This window comes from Oncorhynchus mykiss, chromosome 21 (assembly GCF_013265735.2).
Source record: "Oncorhynchus mykiss isolate Arlee chromosome 21, USDA_OmykA_1.1, whole genome shotgun sequence".
Classification (NCBI taxonomy): domain Eukaryota; kingdom Metazoa; phylum Chordata; class Actinopteri; order Salmoniformes; family Salmonidae; genus Oncorhynchus; species Oncorhynchus mykiss.
Genome location: NC_048585.1, coordinates 21533603 through 21557207, shown reverse-complemented (window position 1 = coordinate 21557207; position 23605 = coordinate 21533603). Strand labels below are relative to the sequence as shown.

At 42.8% G+C, this 23605-nt stretch overlaps 2 protein-coding genes across 2 annotated transcripts; one reads left to right on the top strand and one right to left on the bottom strand.

The window, feature by feature from the left end:
* The first annotated feature begins 3387 nt into the window (after positions 1 to 3387).
* LOC110499993 (guanylyl cyclase-activating protein 1-like) lies at positions 3388 to 6878 on the top strand. The gene is made up of 4 exons (XM_021577086.2): positions 3388 to 3678; positions 5446 to 5595; positions 5689 to 5782; positions 5884 to 6878. Exons 1-4 carry the CDS (start codon positions 3481 to 3483, stop codon positions 6009 to 6011), a joined length of 570 nt encoding a protein of 189 aa, XP_021432761.1. The 5' UTR covers positions 3388 to 3480; the 3' UTR covers positions 6012 to 6878.
* Positions 6879 to 10702: 3824 nt separating this feature from the next.
* LOC110499992 (origin recognition complex subunit 5) lies at positions 10703 to 21248 on the bottom strand. The gene is made up of 14 exons (XM_021577084.2): positions 21112 to 21248; positions 20706 to 20882; positions 19753 to 20031; positions 19488 to 19562; positions 18914 to 19025; positions 15096 to 15226; positions 14496 to 14544; positions 14220 to 14310; positions 13964 to 14019; positions 13503 to 13615; positions 13165 to 13212; positions 12964 to 13074; positions 12021 to 12133; positions 10703 to 11494 (listed from the first exon to the last, which is right to left on the bottom strand). Exons 2-14 carry the CDS (start codon positions 20817 to 20819, stop codon positions 11449 to 11451), a joined length of 1338 nt encoding a protein of 445 aa, XP_021432759.1. The 5' UTR covers positions 20820 to 20882; positions 21112 to 21248; the 3' UTR covers positions 10703 to 11448.
* Positions 21249 to 23605: the final 2357 nt, after the last annotated feature.

Here is a 23605-nt window from a genome sequence, read left to right as displayed (position 1 = left end):
TTTGTACAAACTGTGAAAATACTATATGAATGGCAGCATTGTATTCAAAATCATGCGAACAATAATCCCTAAAGTTGCAAATGTGTTGACTGTTGGCTGAAGTTGGCTGGATGTCCTTTGGGTGGACCATTTTTGTTACACACATGAAACTGTTGTTAGAGTGAAAAACCCAGCAGCATTGCCGTTCTTGACACAGACCGGTGTGCCTGGCACCTACTACCATACCCCAATCAAAGGCACTTAAATCTTTTGTCTTGCCCATTCACCCTCTAAATGACACACACACACTCGATGTCTCAAGGCTTAAAAATCCTTCTTGAACCGGTCTCCTCCCCTTCACCTACAGATTGAAGGGGATTTAACAAGTGACATCAATTAGGGATCATAGACTGTCCAGGTGAAAGCTATGTCATGGAAAGAGGTGTCCTTAATGTTTTGTATCCCCAGTGTATATCACAGGTGTCAAACTCATTCCACGGAGGGCTGAGTGTCTGCGGGTTTTCGCTCCTCCCTTGTACTCGATAGAGGAATTCAATCAAATCAAATCCAATTTTGTCACACGCCGAATACAACAGGTGTAAATCTTACAGTGAAATGCTTACTTACAAGCTCTTAACCAACAATGCAGTTAAGAAAAATACAAATAAATAAAGTAACAAATAATTAAAGGGCAGCAGTAAAATAACAATAGCGTGGCTATATACAGGGGGTACCGGTACAGAGTCAATGGGCAGGGGCACTGGTTAGTCGAGGTAATTGAGGTAATATACATGTGGGTAGAGTTATTAAAGTCACTTATGCATACATAATAAGAGAGTAGCAGCAGTGTAAAATAGGGGGGGCAATGCAAGTAGTCTGGGTAGCCATTTGACTACATATTCAGTAGTCTTATGGCTTGGGGGTTGAAGCTGTTTAGAAGCCTCTTGGACCTAGACTTGGCGCTTCGGTACCGCTTGCCGTGCTGTAGCAGAGAGAACAGTCTATGACTAGGGTGGCTGGAGTCTTTGACATTTTTTAGGGCCTTCCTCTGACACCGCCTGGTATAAAGGTCCTGGATGGCAGGAAGCTTGGCCTCAGTGATGTACTGGGCCGTCCGCATTACCCTCTGTAGAGCCTTGCGGTCGGAGGCCGAGCAGTTGCCATAACAGACATTGATGCAACCAGTCAGGATGCTCTCGATGGTGCAGCTGTAGAACCTTTTGAGGACCCATGCCAAATCTTTTCAGTCTCCTGAAGGGAATAGGTTTTTGTCGTGCCCTCTTCATGACTATCTTGGTGTGCTTAGACCATGTTTGTTTGTTGGTGATGTGGACACCAAGGAACTTGAAGCTCTCAACTTGCTCCATTAAGGTCACCCACTAGTAAGGAACTCCCCTCACCTGGTTGTTTAGGGCTCGATTGAAAGGAAAAAAACAAACCTGCAGACATGCAGCCCCACATGGGAATGAGTTTGACACCCCTGGTCTAGATAAAGCCTTTAAAGATGGAATACACATTAGGGGAAACGGCACCACTGTCTCTCAAATTTGGCCGTACGTGTCCTCCTCTTCTTGATATGCCACACCTGTCTGGTGGATGGGTTACCTTGGCAAGGGATAAATGTTCACGAACAGGAATGTAAACACATTTCTGCATATCATTTTGGAGAAATAAGCTTTTTGTGCGAATTGAAAAATTCTGTGATCTTATTTCAGCTCATGAAACAGGGGCTCAACACTTTACATGTTGCGTTTATATTATTGTTCAGTATAGTAATATCCCAAACAAATATGAAAGTGTCACCATTAGGGATTCCAGCTTTAAGAACCAGTCAAGCAAACTGTTTTGGGGATTTTTGTGAAAGCTACAGCATGTACTCTGTACTGTAGTCTAAGTAAGAATCCTCTAACCGACTGTAGGATGTGCCACAATGTTCTATCTGGGCCTAAGCGCCACAGTTGAAGTACTTTATTGTGCATTATGCTAAATCCACTGCTTGTCTGGCGTCAATGTTCCCGTTGGGCTGCATGAAGAATCAAAGTCTGGCACTGTAATACAGAAAGCATGGTCTTGTAGTCATGATGAAGTTATTTGTGAGTAATGACCTGGGCCTACTTGGTCTATGAATGTGAAGGAATCTCAATAAACCAAACTAAACACAGAACTGTGACATTCTTTACTATTTTCTTCCCTTTCCAGTTAAATGCCACACAGACACATGGTCCTGATTGACGTAGGCTTGCAAATAGGTGAGAACATGAAATGATTCCAGATTGTTAGAGAACTTCTTGTCACCCTAAGAGTTAGTCTGTTGTTGCTGTTTTAAAGAGCTGTCTTCAATGAAAACATAATTTCCAGAAACAGTAGCATTTCCTTTACAATTGCTGATCCAGAGAAGCTCATATATATGACTAATGATGCTGTAGTGCATTCAGTGGTGGAAAAAGTACTCAAAAGTCATACTTGAGTAAAAGTGAAAGTAAATGCGTTACATCAAATTCCTTCGATTAAGAAAACCAGATGGCACACTCCAACACTCAGACATCATTTAGAAACAGTATTTGTGAGTCTGCCTGATCAGAGGCAGCAGGGATGACAATGCATTATCGTGATAGGTACGTGAATTGGACCATATTGCTGTCCTGCCTTAGCATTTGAAATGTAAAAGTTGTCAAAAATATAAATAGTAAAGTACAGACACCCCAAAAAAACTACTTAAGGTCCAATGCAGCAATTTTTTAAATCTCAATATCAAATCATTTCTGGCTAACAATTAAGTACCTTACTGTGATGGTTTAATTAAAATTGTCAAAGAGCAATTTCTCAAGCAAGAATTTTGCTAGGACTGTCTGGGAGTTGTCTGAGTAGGGAGGGGAAAACTGAATATTAGCTGTTATTGGCCGAGAGGTTTTGAACTCTTTTATTGGTCTATTAAATCATTTACAGCTTGGTGATGTCACCAGGCAGACCAAAACTCCATCCCACTAAAACAGGCTGAAATTTCAGGCAGCCTTTTCAAACAACTCTTACACTAAAAATAATATAATTTTCACAGTATTATTCCAACCTCAGTGTGGAAATATTTATAAAAACACAGGAATATCACGTTTTTGACTGCACTGGGCCATTAAATAGTACTTTAGTACCATTAAATAGTACTTTTTTATCAGTTTGGGAAGAGAATACCAAGGTGTTAGTCATCGTCCCTGTCCCATGGTTGGTGGACAGTGTACAGTCCTCCTTTCCTACAATGGGACCTTAAGCCTTTTATCAGCTGCTTCACCTGGGTTACAGCCAATTAGAGACAAGGAGAACACAACAGGGTGTGGCCCGTCCGACCTGATACAAAAGCCCCGGCCGGTGCCCACCTCCTCCCAGGTCCCATCGTTGTGTGACTGTGAAGAGCGATACCCTCCGCTTCACAGTAGACCAATAGGGCTCTTAAGTCGACCGCCAACCCCGTCTTTCGACACTTCACAACAGTCAGTCGACTGTACAGACATGGGTAACTCTACAGGATCCACCGTGGAAGATCTCCAGGCTGTGGAGAAGCACCTCTGGTATAAGAAGTTCATGACCGAGTGTCCTTCGGGTCAGCTCACCCTGCATGAGTTCAAGCAGTTCTTTGGGCTCCGGGGACTGGATGCTGAGGCCAACGCCTACATCGAGCAGATGTTCCGCACGTTTGATATGAACAAGGTAAGACGATGCGGCATTCATTGAACCGAGGCTGCTTGCAAAGGGGATGCTATAGGCTAAAATAGGCGTTACATTTATGTCAAAGTAGGAACGCCTCAGGCACACTCAAAATGGTGAAGGGGACACCTTACCAACAGAGGTATGTATAAGGATATGATTGGCTGTATTGTAAATGTATGCACTAATTACAAGTGCACCTAAATATATAGTATTGTCATAATGCCATTACTCAAATAATAGCCCTAGTTCTCCATTTCCAAATGCTAAAGTACATTTTAAAAAGTGTACATCTTAAACCAGAAAGTATCTAGTTAAACATAGGGAATCTCTTGAATCCAAGGGTTTTGTTTAGACTAGTCTTCCAGATGAGTTTGAAGAAGCTAATCGTCTCACAAGTACTAAGGCTCAATTTACATAACTATATTTAGTAACCCTGTCACCTTTGATTATAATATTATAATAGGCTGGGATTGGATTCATATGCGATTTAGTACGAGGATTATTTTGAGAGACAAGTTGTCAATATCTCTGTGGTAGGAGTGCGGTCTGAGTTGATCTACTATTCTCTTTAGAAAGACAGCACCAGGTTCTGGTACTCTCCAGTACATTCTGGTTGATTTCAGAATCAATTCAATAATTTCAGCATCAGAGACAGCTGATTTAAATTAGTAATAACTTATGTGAAAGTTTAATGACGGAACATGATGCATGTGAACAGTTGGTTACACTGATCAGAATATTGAATGTTCACTTATAAGGGAGATTCAAGCAATTTCTTTGATCATATTGAAGCCTAAGGAATGTCCAGCTCTCAAGAGCTGTGTGCCAGAATAGACCGTTGTCTTTTGAGTTTCCCATTTCTGTCAGTAGCTAGTAGTTTTATGGGTGTAGCTGGGGAGGTTGGTACTATGGTACTATTCCCCCTGGGGACAGAACTGAGTGACTAACTGCTATTTTCAGATCTTCAGGACAGTGCAGTGAACAGGGCTGGTAATTGTGTTATAAAACGGGATGTTTGAATCCTCGCACTTCTTAATCAGAATCCAATCTTAGATTGTGCACGTCAGCTGCGTTTAACCAGGCAGCCCAATTCTGATATTTCTTTTCAACTAACTGGTATTTTTTCAACCAATCACAGATCTTTTTCAGAGCTGATCTGATTGGTCAGAGACCAATTAGTGAAAAAAAGATCCGAATTGGGCTGTCAGTGTAAACGCAGCCATAGTTAAGTGAGGGAGGGTGTCAGTGTAAAGCTGAGGGAAGTGCGACTCATTTGGGTTGACCCAGAGGGCACTAATGCTGCCAAGTAATTTTGTAGGATCTTAAATGGGAGCCAGTTTTCTACAGCAGGAAAATAATCCTATATCAACAGGAAATGTGAATTATGTGGATTATAATTAATGGACATTTTTTTGAAGGGGTTGATGCGTTTTTCATGAGAGAAAATCAAGTCTGAAATGTCAAAGTGGAAATTAAACTTCAGAAGCCTTTTTAAACCTCAAATACACTACAGATTTAAAAAGTCTTACATTGCAGGAAAGTTAACCTGCAACAGGGTGATCAAATTAAGATCCTACATCTGTAAGTGTTCCCACGGCCTTGGCACAGATCAGTGTGAAGATAATCCCCCAGAGATTATACATAGTTATCATCTCTGATAATGGATCTTCTAAGCAGAACATGATCACCTACATCTTGAGGAGATGACTGAGATAATCTGAGATGGTAAAAAGAGACGTTCCAACTAACACGCTTTCCTTTTTACAGGATGGCTACATAGACTTCTTGGAGTATGTGGCTGCTCTGAGCCTGGTGATGCGGGGTAAAATGGAACATAAGCTCCGCTGGTACTTTAAGCTGTATGATGTGGACGGCAACGGGTGCATTGATCGAAGTGAGCTGCTAAACATCATAAAGGTATAGAGACCAGTCCAGTAACGCAGTGCTGTGCAATGGAATCTGTCTCACACAAAGGCATGCAGGCTAACTATTGCCTTTTGTCTTATTCAGGCTATCCGTGCAATCAATGGGAATGAAAACCAGGAAGTTGATGCGGAGGAGTTCACCAACCGGGTGTTTGATAAGATAGATGTCAACGGAGATGGCGAGTGTCCACTTCTTTTTTTGTCAGACTTGTAGGGTTGTGAGTTCTGTCCCTTTCCATTTCAGGTTAAAAACCTCTTAACCTTGTCTTCTACCCATCAGGGGAGCTGTCTTTGGAGGAGTTTGTGGCGGGGGCTCACACTGACGAAGACTTCATGGAAGTAATGATGAAGACCTTGGATCTCACCCACATAGTCGCCATGATCCACAATCGGAGGCACAGTGTTTAGAGTCTGCAGAAGGGCCACATAGGAACTGAGCCATGAGCCCTCTCAAAAGTTCTAGCCCAGATTTGTATAAAGACAATCTTTTTCTTAGCAATGCTGAAGGGCCATGCTTTAAATGCATTCTTTGTTGTCGGAATTCACAAGAGGTTGAATGACGATGAAAAATGCCCTTTGCCTGCATACAAATGACTCAGTCAACCATCGCTGGCTGGTTAGTGCCCTTGTGCATGATCTAAATCTCTGAGAGGTCTACATAATGAAAGATCATCTCTCACACCGTCAGCTGAACCGGAGACCCAACTAGGTCATAACATAAGGAGGGTGAAGGATAAAGAGGGTGGAGGGAGTGGTGGGGTTCTATTGGTGGAAGTTATAATTCATCTACTTTCCTCCCAGAACAGTCAGCTCAAATATGACTAGAACCCAAGTTTATTTTGTGCCATGATTAAACGGTCCAGTTCCTCAAGAAACAGGTACTTCCACAAGTTAGGGATCTTAACTTTAATACTTGTCACAAAATGCATTTAGTAAAATAATAAGACCAGCATGTTTTAACATTGCACTGGCCCCAGTTGTTAGGAGATTAAAGTTAGCATTTGTAGGACTTCATTAATTTGAAGGAATATCTTAACAGACCTACATTCTAATGTTTTCCCTACAAGACAGTAAAATTTTAAAAAATAAATTGTGAAAATTTGTTTCTGTGAGTGTGAGACATTATGCACGAATGATCACTGCTCTCGCCTAGTGGGCATTAGAATTAACTTTATTACAGTAGCAGTCAAGTTTGGACACTTACTCATTCAAGTCTTTTTCTTAATCTTTTGCTAACACATATGGAATCATGTAGTAACCCCAAAAAAAGTGTGCAAATCAAAAATATTTGATATTCTTCAAAGTAGCCACCCTTTGACTTGATGACAGCTATGCACACTCTTGGTATTATTTCAACCAGCTTCATGAGGTAGTCACCTGGAATGCATTTCAACTAACAGATGTGCCTTGATTACTTTATATATTTTTTATTTCTTTCCTTCTTAATGCGTTTGAGACAATCACTTGTGTTGTGGCAAGGTAGGGGTGGTATACAGAAGATGGTATTTTACCAAATAGGGCTAAGTCCATATTACGGCAAGAATAGCTCAAATAAGCAAAGAAAAATGACAGTCCATCATTACTTTAAGACATGAAGGTCAGTCAATACGGAACATTTCTAGAACTTTGAAAGTGTCTTCAAGTTCAGTCGCAAAATCCATCAAGCGCTATGATGAAACTGGCTCTCATGAGGACCATCACAGGAAAGGAAGACCCAGAAATGCCTCTGCTGCAGAGGAAAAGTTCATTCGAGTTACTAGCCTCAGAAATTGCAGCCCAAATAAATGCTTCAAAGTTCAAGTAACAGACACATCTCAACATCAACTGTTTAGAGGAGACTGCATGAATCAGCCCTTCGTGGTCGAATCGCTGCAAAGAAACAACTACTAAAGGACACCAATAAGAGGAAACTGGCTTGGGCCAAGAAACATAAACAATGAACATTAGACCAGCGAAAATCTATCACTTTGGTCTGATGAGTCCAAATTTGAGATGTTTGGTTCCAACCACTGTCTTTGTGAGACACAGAGTAGATGATCTACGCATGTGTGGTTCCCACCGTGAAGCATGGAAGAGGTGATGTGATGGTGTGGGGGGGTGCTTTGCTGGTGACACTGTTGGTAATTTATTTAGAATTCAAGGCACACTTAACCAGCATAGCTACCACAGCGTTCTGCAGCGATACTCCATCCTATCTGGTTTGCGCTTAGTGGGACTATCATTTGTTATTCAACAGGACAATGACCCAACACACCTCCAGGCTGTGTCAGGGTTATTTGACCAAAAAGGAGAGTGATGCATCAGATGACCTGGCCTCCACAATCACCCGACCTCAACTCAATTGAGATGGTTTGGGATGAGTTGGACCAGAGTGAAAGAAAAGCAGCCAACAAGTCCAACAATATTTTCATCACACTCCACAGCTTTAATTGCTCGCTATTGTTTTAGAAATCAAAATGCCTAACAGACATTACAGTCTCTGTGGCGTAATGAGGGAGACAGGGAGGTGAGTCACAAGACAGACCGTGCCAATATGGTTTCCATGACAACCAGGACCCATTTCCATGGTAACACACATCCATAAAGCACTACAAAAAGGTTACGCAGTACTTACATGGATCTGAATGAATCTGGAAGGAGGAACACAGACCATGGCAGTCTGACAGTCAGCAGCATGTAAAATATGAATAAATATGCCGGTTGATATATAGAAAACACCCAAACCAAATAAAAAGGAGTTGAGGTCACAGTCAGTCAGGGTGAGGACCAGAAACCACCAAAACTCCCCTTGTGGATCTGACTGTACTGGCTTTACCTCTGCAGACAGGCAGGACAGACTGCGTTGTGCTGTGCTGGACAAAGGTCTTTAATCATCTCTAAAACACAGCCTCAGCTTGCAGGCACATCCCAAAGCTGGTTCAAGAGGAGGCCATTGTCATCACCATTGTTACAGGATTCACTGGCTAGTGACAAATAAACAAGTACCCAGGAATATAGCACCTGTCAACCCAGAAAGCATTAATAATCTACAATTGCAGCCCATAACACACCACTAACCACATACACTAAATCAATGCACTGTTATCAGGAAGGATGTCAACCATCATGGAGAGCTGATCATTTTACATTTTAGTCATTTAGCAGACACTCTTTATCCAGAGCTTCTTACAGTAGCGAGTGCATACATTTTCATACTGGTTCCCCATGGGAATTGAACCCACAACCCTGGTGTTGCAAGCACAATGCTCAACCAACTGAGCTACACAGGACCAATGAGACAAGTGGACTGCAACTACCTAGTGCTTTAGCTCAGAACCCTCCCACATTTAGTTTAAAGAGAATCTGAGAGACTTAGTAGTACTTGGGCTTTGACCATTATAGAATTTTGGGAAATGATTAATTGTCATGAAAACAGTCATGGATATTGTCAGTCATTTTTGTTGAAAAATATTTTGCACTTTTAATGTATTATACTGAATCTTTGAAAATAGCCATGACATACCTAATGAATACAACACAGCTTTGGTGACAACAGCATCTCAAAAATGAATGGGTTTGACCGCTTGGAACATTTGGAAAGAAAGTTTCTCCTCTCGACCATGCCGTTCTGCTCGTAAACCGATGACCAACTTTACCCTCATGTAAAAATGACTATTGAGTAAACTTGTCTATATTTACTAAATAAAGTGGAACCACCCCTCCCCCTCCTAAAATGAAGGTTTCAAGAAGAATTAACATTTTTGTTCAGTTATTGCCCATAATTGTCATTTACATGATTATTGTGCCAACCTTATTTCATACTATCAGCACAGCCATTTACGCCAACGGAGCAATTTGACTTCATGGGAACGCAAGATCTAGAATCAAAGAGAAGGAAACCTAGAAATAAACTCAGCAAAAAAAGAAACGTCCTCACTGTCAACTGCGTTTATTTTCAGCAAACTTGTGTATATATTTAGTAGGAACATAAGATTCAACAACAGATATAAACTGAACAAGTTCCACAGACATGTGATTAACAGAAATGGAACAATGTGTCCCTGAAGAAAAGGGGGGGGGGGGGGCTGTCAAAATCAAAAGTAACAGTCAGTATCTGGTGTGGCCACCAGCTGCATTAAGTACTGCAGTGTATCTCCTCCTCATGGACTGCACCAGATTTGCCAGTTCTTGCTGTGAGATGTTACCCCACTCTTCCACCAAGGCACCTGCAAGTTCCCGGACATTTCTCGGGGGAACGGCCCTAGCCCTCACATCTAACAGGTCCCAGACGTGGACAATGGGATTGAGATCCGGGCTCTTCGCTGGCCATGGCAGAACAATGACATTTCTGTCTTTCAGGAAATCACGCAGAGAACGAGCAGTATGGCGGTGGCATTGTCATGATGGAGGGTCATGTCAGGATAAGCCTGCAGGAAGGGTACCACATGAGGGAGGAAGATGTCTTCCCTGTAACACACAGCGTTGAGATTGCCTGCAATGACATGCTCAGTCCGATTATGCTGTGATACACGCCTCAGACCATGACGGACCCTCCACCTCGATCCCGCTCCAGAGTACAGGCCTCAGTGTAACTAACACTCACTCGACGAGAAACGCGAATCCGACCACCACCCCTGGTGAGACAAAACCGCTACACGTCGAAGAGCACTTTTTGCCAATCCTGTCTGGTCCGGCGACGGTGGGTGTGCCCATAGGCGACGTTGTTGCCGGTGATGTCTGGTGAGGACCTGCCTTACAAACAGGCCTACAAGCCCTCAGTCCAGCCTCTCTCAGCCTATTGCAGACAGTCTGAGCACTGATGGAGTGATTGTGCGTTCCTGGTGTAACTCAAGCAGTTGTTGTTGCCATCCTGTACCTGTCCCGCAGGTGTGATGTTCGAATGTACTGATCCAGTGCAGGTGTTGTTACACATGGTATGCCACTCAGAAGACGATCAGCTGTCTGTCCTGTAGCGCTGTCTTAGGCGTCTCACAGTACGGGCATTGCAATTTATTGCCTTGGCCACATCTGCAGTCCTCATGCCTCCTTGCAGCATGCCTAAGGCACGTTCACGCAGATGAGCAGGGGCCCTGGGCATCTTTCTTTTGGTGTTTTTCCACCAGAGTCAGTAGAAAGGCCTCTTTAGTGTCCTAAGTTTTCATAACTGTGACCTTAATTGCTTACCGTCTAAGATGTTAGTGTCTTAAGACACTAACCCTTTACTTAAACCCTTTACAATGAAGATCTGTGAAGTTATTTGGATTGTTACAAATTATCTTTGAAAGACAGGGTCCTGAAAAGGGGACTTTTTTTGTTGCTGAGTTTATTATATTCCCTCCATTTTGTACCTTAAGAAGTCTTTGATGAATCCTTCATTCTACCAGGTTCTTATTGTGCGTAGCTGTAGATGTCAGACTATGGAGAGAACAGAATCCTGTCACAATTATGAAACCTTTGTTAACAGGGACATTTTATTTTGAAGTACTGAAAAATAATATTAAAGTCCACCAAAACCCAAAGATATCCAAGGGCTCCTGTGAATCCAGAAAATTATGAATGTTCTCTATTGTTTGTTCACCACAATCAAACAGGTGTAGCTAGGGAATCAATAGGCACATTCACAATACAGTACAGTCACAATGCTGCAGATGCTGGTGTCTGACAGTGGTTCCAGTCAGTCACCAGGGGGCAATAAAGCATAGGCTTAATGATTCCATAGTCCTCTGGTCCTGCACAGTGCACACACAGTGAGGAGTCCAGACAAGAGAAGCATCTCCCACCTTTCTGCTCATGTTTGTCCAATGTTCACCAGTACATTCCATTCCATCAGAGTCCAGATGAATTCCTCTCCCTTAAACCACCACGGCTAGAGAAAGTCATACAGGTACTTTACCATGTCAAAGCTCACAGTCCTGGAAATTAAGAGCAGCGGTCACAAAAGTCAGCATCTGATATTCTAAAAATAGAAATGTCTAGCAGTAAAACAGATCTGTGGCGAATACACTAAAGCAGGGCTCTCCGACCCTGTTCCTGGAGAGCTACCCTCCTGTAGGTTCCCTCCAACCCTGTTCCTGGAGAGCTTACCCTCCTGTAGGTTCCCTCCAACTCTGTTCCTGGAGAGCTACCCTCCTGTAGGTTCCCTCCAACCCTGTTCCTGGAGAGCTACCCTTCTGTAGGTTCCCTCCAACCCTGTTCCTGGAGAGCTTACCCTCCTGTAGGTTCCCTCCAACCCTGTTCCTGGAGAGCTACCCTCCTGTAGGTTCCCTCCAACCCTGTTCCTGGAGAGCTACCCTCCTGTAGGTTCCCTCCAACCGGTTGGTTGATGAACCGAAAGAGGTCAGTTACAACTGGGGTTGGAGCGAACACCTAATGGAGGGTATGTCTCCAGGAACAGGGTTGGAGAGCCCTGCACTAAAGACAACAGTAACATATACACACCTGGAGATGGTGAGGATGAAGTCCAGAGAGACAGCACATTTGTATTTAGGCGCATCCAGCTGGTCATCGTGGCCCACCTGATTCAACAGCTGAAGGGTCACCAAGGAGGAGATCTGGGGGGGCCCGTACCACACATCAATTCAAGAGCAGTTCAGGGGTTGAAATAATCTATCCAAGGAGACAGCTGGTGAATTAGAATAAGAATCATCCAATACTAATACTACCATCACATACATGACTGTTCCAGGAGTTCCACTAAACAACATTGCTACATCATTTTCCATGATCCCAGTTCAGAGTCAGAGCTGATTGAGGACCTTTTCACTGAAGAATGAGTTGGTTTTATACTGAACAAAAATATAAAATGCAACATGTAAAGTGTTGGTCCCATGTTTCATGAGCTGAAATAAAAGATCCTTGATATGTTCAAGAAATCTTTCCAGCCCAGGACCTCCATATCCAGCTTCTTCACCTGCAGGAACGTGGGGGGGGGGGGGGGGGGGGGGGGGGGAATACTGAGGAGTATTTCTATATGTAATAAAGTCCTTTTGTGGGGAAAACTCTTTCTGATTGGCCAGGCCTAGGTCATCAGTGGGTGGGCCCGGCTCCCTATGCCCTCCCAGGACCACCCATAGCTGCTCCCCTTCCTAGTCATGCGAGATCCATAGATAAGGGCCTAATTAATATATTATATCAACTGTAAGTAACTTCGCAAAATCTTTGAAAGTTGCATTTATATTTTTGTTCAGTATATATGATTGCGTTTTACTTTTCATGTATTGACTTGTATATTTATGTGTATAGTGATGTGTAGGTTTGATACAGGGCTCATCTGTAAGAGACCTTGATCTCAGCATAACTCCCTGTCAAAATAAAGGTTAAATAAAACAATTGAAATGATCCCTTGGATGGCACTGCAGAAAGCCTGAGTGTCTCAGCTGACCTGACAGAAAACACTGGCGGTGGGGGCCACTCTGCTGTCCACCACACTGTAGAAGATGGCCAGGAGACGGTCCAGAGGGAACGGCTTGGGCCCCAGCAGGTGATTACTGGTCTGAATGGGAGGGAGGTGAATTCACTAGGTAGAACATCTCATTGACTAAACCTAAAGAATAGTACAACAGCTTTAGCTAAAGACAATCACCTTTTCATGTTTCTTCAAAAAGTTGGTCTTTTTTATTTTGCCATGGTGCTGTTGGGTAAGGGAAAGAAAGAATCATGTAAATCACCAACTAAAACACACACAAGGGGGGGGATTATGCAAACAATTACATTGATAGAAACTACAATCCATCTGCAATGTTAAAGCTGATCTACCCCCCCCCCACTAGGAAAAGTAGCAGGCAAATAGAGTTGGTGAATAGCGGGTGGCATTGATGTTTAACAACTGACTCCTATTCCAATGATGACTTGACAGTCATGTGTCTAGCTTTTGTGATGGTGAGGTGAATGAGGTTCAGGTGCTGAGGAGAGAACAGGTACCTTGAGGAAGAAGCGTTTGTCAGTGCGAGCAGGGTTGTAGGAGGCCAGGTATGCAGCTATCAGCAGGAACTTGGAGTAGTAAGGCAACTCCACATGGGCATGAGCAGACAGACCTGAGAATGGCAGAGGAAGCTCTCAATGTCATTACCTGGGAAACATGTACAACATCTACAGACGGCTTGTGGATAGGAGATGAGAGAAACATCTGCTGTTGTTTCCACTGTCTGGGTATCTAGTACCAATGAGTCTGGAGTGGACCCTCCATTCAGGGATAAACATAGGGGTAGTTTAGAGGGTCCACTCTCCTGAACTCCCTCTCAGGCTGGGGACAAGCAGCAACACAAACAAGGGGATAGCTGGGGTCTGGGAAATAACTAGGTTATTTCCACCGGTCTTGTTCTCAGTGCATGCGTGCATATGTATCTGTGTGTATCGGTGTGTCCACACTTCTCCTTGCCTACCTCTCACAACTCCTGCCTCCTTCTCCTCCATCTGCAACTGTTGCTCCCACTGCACACTGAGCAGAACAGAGACATGACAAAGTCAGGGGACACACCACTATCACAGAGCCAGCAGCACTGAGCCGCTGTTGTGCAATAAAAGCCGGCAAACGGAATTAAGGCTGCCTGTCGTCAGTCCATGAGAGAAGGTCGGTCACGGAAGCTAAATCAATGGGAGTCGATCATCTTTGGCAGAGGTAGATGTACACAGACAGACCTGGACACCTCTCGCAGGTACACCGTCTGCATGGCCTTCTTCAGGTGAGGCTCGATGTTCCTCCACAGCTTGTGAGTGTCACTCTCTTTCACTGAGGGCAGAGAAAATAAAGGTTGAAATTTAAACATTGATTATCTGAGAGACAAGCTAGAGAGAGGATGACATGAAAGGAATCCATCATCAAATTAAAGTACAGATAGAGAGACTAAGGGGAGACAGCAAAGTAATTGAAATATTGATGTAGTTATTACTGTTCTAGAAATATGAATATATTACCTTTGCCTTGCTCCAAAGGTTCAACGAATTTAGAGAAATGGAGGGCAGCCTGTTTGAAAGGAGAATTACAAATATGAAAGGACAACAAGTACAGACTATGACAATGTAAACAACATGTCTGCGTTGGATCATTATTACAATTCTGCATATCAAAGAAAACCCCAATCCTTAGAAGTAGTAACTCAAGTGGACTAAATAAAATAGTGATGGATAGCCTGGAAACAAACTCATACTGAGTCCTCAAAGGGTAGCATGGAGAGTGTGTCCCGTACATATTCAGAGCAAAGTGTTGCCTAAATCTGAAATGAACCCCTTGCACCAACCTATTGACATTTCTTTAAGCCCCCAGAATACATCTTAAAGGACTGGATAAGTGTGTATGCCATACATTCTCTTCAAACTTACATGAGGGCATCAAGATACATCTAGAGAGAGGTGCAAGAGCTAGTTCTTTGTCAGAGTGTGTCATGACAGCGTGTTAACAGCTATGTGAGAGTTGAGAGTTACTTTGAATGTGTCTGTGTCCTTACTGAGTGTGGTCTGAATGTGTGAGCATGTGTCTGTGAGAGTTCAGTGTTACTATGAGTATGCATAACTGACCAGGTGTCTGAGCTCTCGGAGGTCCCTGCAGACAGAGTAGAAGACTCCCAGTAGGATGTTGATGAAGGCAGAGTAGAGCTCTGGGGAGTAGGATGGGTGGCTGTCCTCAGACAGGATCTGCTGCAGCTCCCCTGCACAGGAACAACACATACACAGTCAACGCCTGCCTCAAATGAAGTCACACACAAAGACTCTCTCACACGACTGTAGTCATTTTATGTACAGGAACTCAGACATTCTTTCAAACATTGATTAAAGCCTAAGTGTTCATTTTCTCGATGTTCTCTCACGTATGCCTTTGTTGGTTGTGTTCTGTCAAAATCAAATCAAACTTTATTTGTCACATGCACCGAATACAACAAGTGTAGACCTTAACCAACAGTACAGTTCAAGAAGAGTTAAGAAAATATTTACCAAATAAACGAAAGTAAAAAATAAAATCAATAAATACTTTTTATTAACACAATAACGAGGCTATATACAGAGGGTACCCGTAACGAGTCAGTGTGCAGGGGTACAGACCAGTTGAAGTCATTTGTACATGTAGGTAGGGGTGAAGTGACAATGCATAGATAATAAACAGTGAGTAGCAGCAGTGTAGAAAACAAATGGAGGGGGGGGGGGGTAAATGTAATAGTCCGGTGGCCATTTGATTAATTGTACAGCAGTCTAGAAGCTTTTAAGGAGCCTTTTGGTCCAAGACTTGGCGCACCAGTACCGCTTGCCGTGTGGTAGCAGAGAGAACAGTCTATGGGTGACTGGAGTCTGACAATTTGATGGGCCTTTCTTCGACACCGCCTAGTATATAGGTCCTGGATGGCAGGAGGCTTGGCCCCGGTGATGTACTGGGCCATACGCGCTACCCTCTGTAGTGCCTTACAGTCAGATGCCGAGCAGTTGCCATTCCAGGCGGTGATACAACCTGTCAGGATGCTCTCAATGGTGCAGATGTAGAACTTTTTGAGGATCTGGGGACCCATGTCAAATATTTTCAGTCTCCTGAGAGGGAAAAGGTTTTGTCATGCCCTCTTCACGACTGTCTTGGTGTGTTTGGACCATGATAGTTTGTTGGTGATGTGGACACCAAGGAACTTGAAACTCTCGACCTGCTCCACTACAGCCCCGTTGATGTTAATGGGGGCCTGTTCGGCCTGCCTTTTCCTGTAGTCCACGATCAGCTCCTTTGTCTTGCTCACTGCCAGTTCTCTGACCTCCTCCCTATAGGATGTCTCATTGTTGTCGGTGATCAGGCCTACCACTGTTGTGTAGTCTGCAAAATTAATGATAGTGTTGGAGTCGTGTTTGGCCACGCAGTCGTGGGTGAACAGGGAGTACAGAAGGGACTAAGGACACACCCGAGGGGCCCCAGTGTTGAGGATCAGCGTGGCAGACGTGAAGTTTCCTACCCTTACCACCTGCGGTCGGCCCGTCAGGAAGTCCAGGATCCAGTTGAAGAGGGAGGTGTTCAGTCCCAGTGTCCTTAGCTTAGTGATGAGCTTCATGGGCACTATGGTGTTGAACGCTGAGCTGTACTCAATGAACAGCATTCTCACATAGGTGTTCCTTTTGTCCAGCTGGGAAAGGGCAGTGTGGAGTGCGATTGAGATTGCGTCATCTGTGGATCTGTTAGGGCGGTATGCAAATTAGAGTGGGTCCTAGGGTATCCGGGAGGATGCTGTTGATGTGAGCCATGACCAGCCTATCAAAGCACTTCATGGCTACCGACATGAGTGCTATGGGGCGGTAATCATTTAGGCAGGTTACCTTCGATTCCTTGGGCACAGGGACTATGGTGGTCTGCTTGAAACATGTAGGTATTACAGATTCAGCCAGGGAGAGGTTAAAAATGTCAGTGAAGACACTTGCCAGTTGGTCTGCGCATGCTCGGAGTACACGTCCTGGTAATCCATCTGGCCCCGGGGCTTTTTGAATGTTGACCTGTTTAAAGCTCTTGCTTACATCGCCGACCGAGTGCGTTGTCACACAGTCATCCAGAACAGCTGGTGCTCTTGTGCATGCTTCAGTTTTGCTTGCCTCAAAGCGAGCATAAAAGGCATTTAGCTCGTCTGGTAGGCTCGCGTCACTGGGCAGCTCGCGTCTGGGTTTCCCTTTGTCGTCTGTAATAGTTTTCAAGCCCTGCCACATCCAACAAGCATCAGAGCCAGTGTAGTAGGATTCAATCTTAATCCTGTATTGACGCTTAACCTGCTTGATGGTTAGTCTGAGGGCATAGAGGGATTTCTTATAAACGTCCGGATTATTGTCCCGCTCCTTGAAAGCAGCAGCTCTAGCCTTTAGCTCGATGCGGATGTTGTCTGTAATCCATGGTTACTGGTTGGGATATGTACGTTCGGTCCCTGTGGAGACGACGTTGTCGATGCACTTATTGATGAAGCCGATGACTGAGGTGGTATACTCCTCAATGCCAATGGATGAATCCCAGAACATATTCCAGTCTGTGCTAGCAAAACAGTCCTGTAGCGTAACATCTTCGTCATCTGACCACTTCCGTATTGAGCGAGTCACTGGTACTTCCTGCTTTAGTTTTTGCTTGTAAGCAGGAATCAGGAGGATAGAATTATGGTCAGATTTGCCAAATGGAGGACAGGGAGAGCTTTGTATGCATCTCTGTGTGTAGAGTAAAGGTGGTCTAGAGTCCCTGTGACATGCTGGTAAAAATGTGGTAAAACTGACTTAAGTTTGCCTGCATTAAAGTCCCCGGCCACTAGGAACTCTCCTTCGTGATGAGCATTTTCTTGTTTGCTGATGGCCTTATAGAGTTGGTTGAGTGCGGACTTAGTGCCAGCATCGGTCTGTGGTGGTAAACAGACGTCTACAAATAATATAGATGAGAACTCTTGGTAGATAGCTTATCATAAAGTACTCTATAGACCACACTATCTCAGGCGAACAATACCTTGAGACTTCTTTAATATTAAACATTGCGCACCAGCTGTTATTGACAAATAGACACACAACCCCACCCCTCGTCTTACCAGACGTAGCATCTCGGTTCTGCCGGTGCATGGGAAATCCTGCCAGTTCTATGTTATCCGTGTCGTCATTCAGCCACGACTCGGTGAAGCATAAGATATTACAGTTCTTAATGTCCTGTTGGTAGGACAATCATAAATCGTAGGTCATCAATTTTATATTCCAATGATTGCATGTTAGCAAGTAGAACGGAAGGCAGTGGGAGTTAACTCACTCGCCTACGGATTCTCAGAAGGCAGCCCGATCTGTGTCCTCTTTTCCTCATTATTTTCTTCACACAAATGACGGGGATTTGGGCCTGTTCCCGGGAGAGCAGTATATCCTTCGGACTCGTTAAAGTTTGTGGTTAGTAATCGCTGTTCTGATGTCTAGAAGTTATTTTCAGTCATAAGAGACGGTAGCAGCAACTTTATGTACAAAATAAGTTGCAAATAAGTTACAAATAATGCAAAGAAAAACTAACAAAATAGCACAATTGGTCAGGAGCATGTAAAACGTCAGCCATCCTCTTCGGTGCCATCTTAGTCACAGTCATTTCTCAAGTGTTGGTGCAAAACCACATGTACAAAGAGTTCTCACTAATCACATAAGGTTGGTGGCACCTAAATTGGGGAGAACAGGCTCGTGGTAATAACTGGAGCGGAATCAGTGGCATGGAATCAAATACATCACACATGTTTTCCAGGTGTTTGATGCCATTCCATTTGCGCCTTTGCGGACATTATTATGAGCCGTCCTCCCCTCAGCAGCCTCCACTGCCACTCATCCATCTGTACCTAATTCAATGCTAAAGGCCATAGATGCTTATCTGTTGACAGCTGTACCTTTACTGTAGTCAGGGAAGTGGAGCAGTAGTGGTTCAAAACAGCCAGTGTTGGGTCGGAACTTATCCCACACGATCTCACTGAGCAGGATCACCGTCACATTGTCCTCGACCTGCCAGGGAAACAGTGTCCGTTACGTAGAGGTACAGGATCAGATCACATTTTGGATTTACAAAGAATACAACTATGTTTGAGTTCAACATTTAGTAGTCAACTACACCTTTACAGTACCACTACAATATCAATGCAAGGGGACGAGTTTTTAAAACACTTCTACCAAGATAAAGACAGGCGGCATTCAGCTTTAAAAACTAAACGAAAACTAAACTAAACATTCTGGTCGTCTATCTGCACTTTTGAGGTTCAGAATTAATACGCAAAGAATGATTATCAAGAATGATTGTCATTTTTCCTCATCTCTGCCTTTCAAAGCACTTATTCGAGTGCCTCCTTGAAACATTCAATTCAAGGTCATCAATCAAAAAGGGACCCTTCTGCGCTAGTTCACCATCCATCACTCAGTCTGTCTGCAACTTAATGAAGTAGAATGCTCAACAGGTGACATGACTCTTACCAGTTCCTGAAGGCGCAAGAAGGCAGGGAGGAGATTGGCTTCCATATCTCTAAGGAGCTCAGCCCGGTCCAGCACCTACCCAGATACACACAGCAGAGGTCACTGTAACTGTTTCATCATACATTATAAACCACAAATTATGCTTTATAACAACTCACGTTATACTTCATCAGAAAGAGAACCTGCAATGTAACTGAGGATGCAATTTTAAAAAGAAGTGGATTATCAAGTATGAATATCACAGGTGAGGATGATTTTTACTCACAATGTATCGTGTCTGCTTGGCCGAGGCCTGGACACACAGTTGTTTGTAGACTCGTACGAAGTCTGACAGGGAGGGACTGCGGGACAGTAGGGAGGCAGAGTCGGAGCCAAAGAGGGAGAGGAGAACCTGCTCAAACAGCAGTCCTACAGAGACACATTCCACACAGCTCACTGTGGCATAGGGAAGCTCCAGTTCCTTCAGCAAGGTGTGTATGACATGGCTTTTTCCTGTGGCACGATGACCATAAATGAAAATGGAAGGGTAGCTGCATTGCTCTGGCTGTAGGCACAAAATGTATACCATGTATTAAAGTGTCAATACAATGATTCACATATTTGGGCTAGATTTTTTTAAAACGTATTATGTAATTGTGGCGGTGGGTGCTGTTTAAGATGAAGGAGGACAATCATTTTTTATTTTATTATCATAGCCTTATTTCTATTACAGCATATTGGATGACTGTCATTCATATTCCATTTACCCAGTTCAATGTAACATTGATTTAGGCTACTACATGATACTTGAATTTTCAACAGAATCATCTAAATGAATACACCCCTGATCACACGTAAACCCAGTTCACTTTCATAGCAGCCACGTTGTATTCCTTCTCGCATATACTGCAAAAAAAACTTTCCAAGCCAAACCCGCTACACACAGCCTAAAACTTTGTTACCATATGAGCTACAGTAACGTCATTGTCAACATAGCTAATTGAATTAACACGTTAATAAACCCGCTACAATCATGCAGTACAGTGTTAAGCAGTTTAGCAGTTAAACCGACAGGCCTTGATGGCAATACATTTGTAAAACCAAAAGCTTAACTTGACTTGGAAGAGTTCCAGTGTTAGATAGTCATAGCCAGCTAACTATCTGTTGTTTTATTTAACCTTTATTAAACTGTTTACCGTAATGCGCTAGATGTTACAATGTTTCAAATCAGACACAGACCTCTCCCATCAATGCCAGCAGCATGCTCGCCTGGACATCTCTGCAAGGCAACCTCTCCATCACGCGCTGCAACTTTTCATCCTCATACCCTAGGTGCTGAAGTTGTGCTGCCATAGTTTAGGCTACTTTTAGACACACACCAAACCGTAAAGTGTATGACTTACAAAGTAGTTTGGCCTATAACAGAAATAAAGAGACAGTTACAGAACAAGGTAACGTTAACTCTTTTCAAACTAGCAGTGCATTGTGCAAATTGTCTGTCCTTGCTTCCCTTCCTCTGCAGCAGTGCTAACTAGCTAGCTAACTCAACTGACAACAACAGTGTAGCTCTCGTGGAAACTCAAGGGTAATGTTAAGTTGTTGAAAGATCATATTTTGTTACTGCAAGCATACTGAATAATGTTACCTGGTTGGAGTTCATGCAGTGAAATTACCCATATCCAACATCCCTGTAAACATGTCAAGAGTTTCCCGCGTCTCCAAATGCCACGTCACAATGTCCTGTCTCTTTGCAAGCCAATCACCGCCAGGTTAAAGCAGTTGACTCTGGGAGTTGTAGTTGTCTATTTGCAACGTAATGCCACTATCACCAAATGCCGTCACCCCTATTTGCAATGTTTTAGATGTATGAAATCGAGTGATTTAATTGAGGATATTTTGTTTCATTGCAAAAATGTTCAAACACCGGCTTCTCGGGCATTAGCACTTAAATAAACTACCAGCTTACTGAATACCATTGGTGTTTAATATGAGGGTTTTAGCATTAAATATATTTTATAATGTTTACACACTTATTTGACTGCTTTGTTGTAAATGTTTTGACGCCAAACTGGTTGAAGTTGTGAAATAAGTCAACACTTGGAAGAGTTCATTGAAAATAAATGCCACTCATCAGCCTAATTAGCCTATTTGTTTTTAAACATATGGTCTATCCACTAGAAGCCCCACAATATGGACCATATAAAAAAATGAATACTATATATGAATACATTTTTAAAATTGTTATTCAAGTATAGGCCTACATTTCCAGTTACCATAGATTTCCATAGATTACCTGTTGCCATAGATTACCGAAGATGTAGGTAACGTTGGTCAATTACCCGTAGTTTTGCAACCCTGTAGATCTGTATCGGCGGCTTGATGGAAGCTGGTAGGTTACTCCTGGCTAAGTGAGGTCAGTGGCTATCATTACCCCCGCCTGCGCCACTCTCTCAAAAGAACAGAGCTTCCACACTAACCAAACTACCGATGATTTTACTTGACAGCCCTACTCTTTTGTGTAGTTGGTTTTTGTTTGAGATGGTTAATTAATTGTACCATGGTACCTGCAGGATTGGAAACAGAACGTGAGAACACTCTGAATTAAGTAGAATATGGTTATGTTTTCTTTTATTTTTATTGACCTGATATTTCTCCTCATTAAACACTTTTTGGTAGATCGCTATGTAGACAATCAACATCAGTCTACCCTACTCAAATTATATTTATTTCAATGAAGGTCTTATCTAAATGTTTATGCTGAAATAATGCATTATACAGTGGATGCTTCAACCCCAAAACAACATCAGAACCCTTACTTATGATATAGCGTTTACAGCGGGACACTACAGGCTAGTTAGTAGATGACGTGGGACAACATTGTCTCATTAGAAATGCATTAATGTCCCACTTCACCTGGCACTTATTGTGAAATCATCTATCCGACTTTGTAGAGGCTTAGGCCTATATACTGTATACAACACGCTCAGTTTTCACCATGTGACAAAAACCTTATACTAGACTCACCCCATGCCCTATGAATATTGATTTGGGAAGATTCCAAGCTCTTGGTAAAAATCGAACTAAAATGAGTCTGCACACCTTTTAATTGATCCTGGAAAACCTCTATTATTCCCCAAATGCTGTCCCTTTTCATGAATTCGTAAAAAAAAAAAACATAAATGTTTCTATTCTCTCTTTCTTACATGTCCTGGTCCTTTCTTTCTATCCTTCCCGTCACCCTTGTTATTTCCCTCTAATTCCTTCCACCATCATCCTATGCTGTTTTATGTGATACATAGCCTCTAGAATTTATTTTGAGATGTTATGAACAACTACAGCAACATATTTCTATGTATTTTTAGAATATCGAATGAACTAAATTACATTTAAATTGATTAAAGGTTTAATTTGAGCATTTTTGTAGCTGAAAAAAAGGTCCATATGCCACTATTCAAACACCATTCGTTGGAATTGGGACAGTACTATACATTTGCTTTTCGAGAAATACATGTTAACATGGTTATTATATATTTAAAAAAAACTGACAATAACTTCCTTTTAATACCAAAAGTTAGATTGCTGAATTATAATTGACAGAATGACAGACATCATTCTAGCGCAAGGTTTCATAGTTTTCATGATTTCAACGGGTCACCCATCTAAGAAACTTGAACACACACTTTGCTCAGAGTCTGTGTGAATGGTCACCTTGTCTTCTTTTACAGCTATGAAGTTTGTAATTTCTATGTTTTGTTTTTTTTTCACATTGAGAATGATTCAATTTGTCTTACACCATTCATAAACTAATAGGTATGCTTCTGTAAATATAAAGTTATTTTCTCAGCTGCACAATAATTGTAACCACAAGCCTTCTCCTAAATAATGAACATAAAATGCTTTCATGCCTGTGTGTACACGTTGTTTGTTTTTCTTGTTAGGCCTATAGGCTACCTCGCCATGCCGTGGGGAGAAATATGCCACATGCAGCTTTGAGAAGGCTAATCCTGAAGAAGAATAGACTGCACTGAGAGAAGGTGCAGAAAAAGCCACTTCAGAATCATCAAATGATCAACAAGAAGAACATCAAGTCAACCTAACCACTGAGCACTGTGCATACTGTTGCCCGCTGCATAGCACAC

What these genes read in the sequence shown, in the direction of transcription:
- LOC110499992 (XM_021577084.2), bottom strand. Translation starts at nt 20,819, where the DNA reads ATGGCAGCACAACTTCAGCACCTAGGGTATGAGGATGAAAAGTTGCAG. An exon ending in CTTCCCTGACTACAGTAAAG is followed by an intron (nt 15,227 to 18,913) that starts GTACAGCTGTCA and finishes GTTCCTGTGCAG; the next exon opens with GGGAGCTGCAGCAGATCCTG. An exon ending in ACCTTTGGAGCAAGGCAAAG is followed by an intron (nt 14,311 to 14,495) that starts GTAATATATTCA and finishes CTCTGCCCTCAG; the next exon opens with TGAAAGAGAGTGACACTCAC.
- LOC110499993 (XM_021577086.2), top strand. Translation starts at nt 3,481, where the DNA reads ATGGGTAACTCTACAGGATCCACCGTGGAAGATCTCCAGGCTGTGGAG. An exon ending in AGCTGCTAAACATCATAAAG is followed by an intron (nt 5,596 to 5,688) that starts GTATAGAGACCA and finishes TGTCTTATTCAG; the next exon opens with GCTATCCGTGCAATCAATGG. An exon ending in GATAGATGTCAACGGAGATG is followed by an intron (nt 5,783 to 5,883) that starts GCGAGTGTCCAC and finishes TCTACCCATCAG; the next exon opens with GGGAGCTGTCTTTGGAGGAG.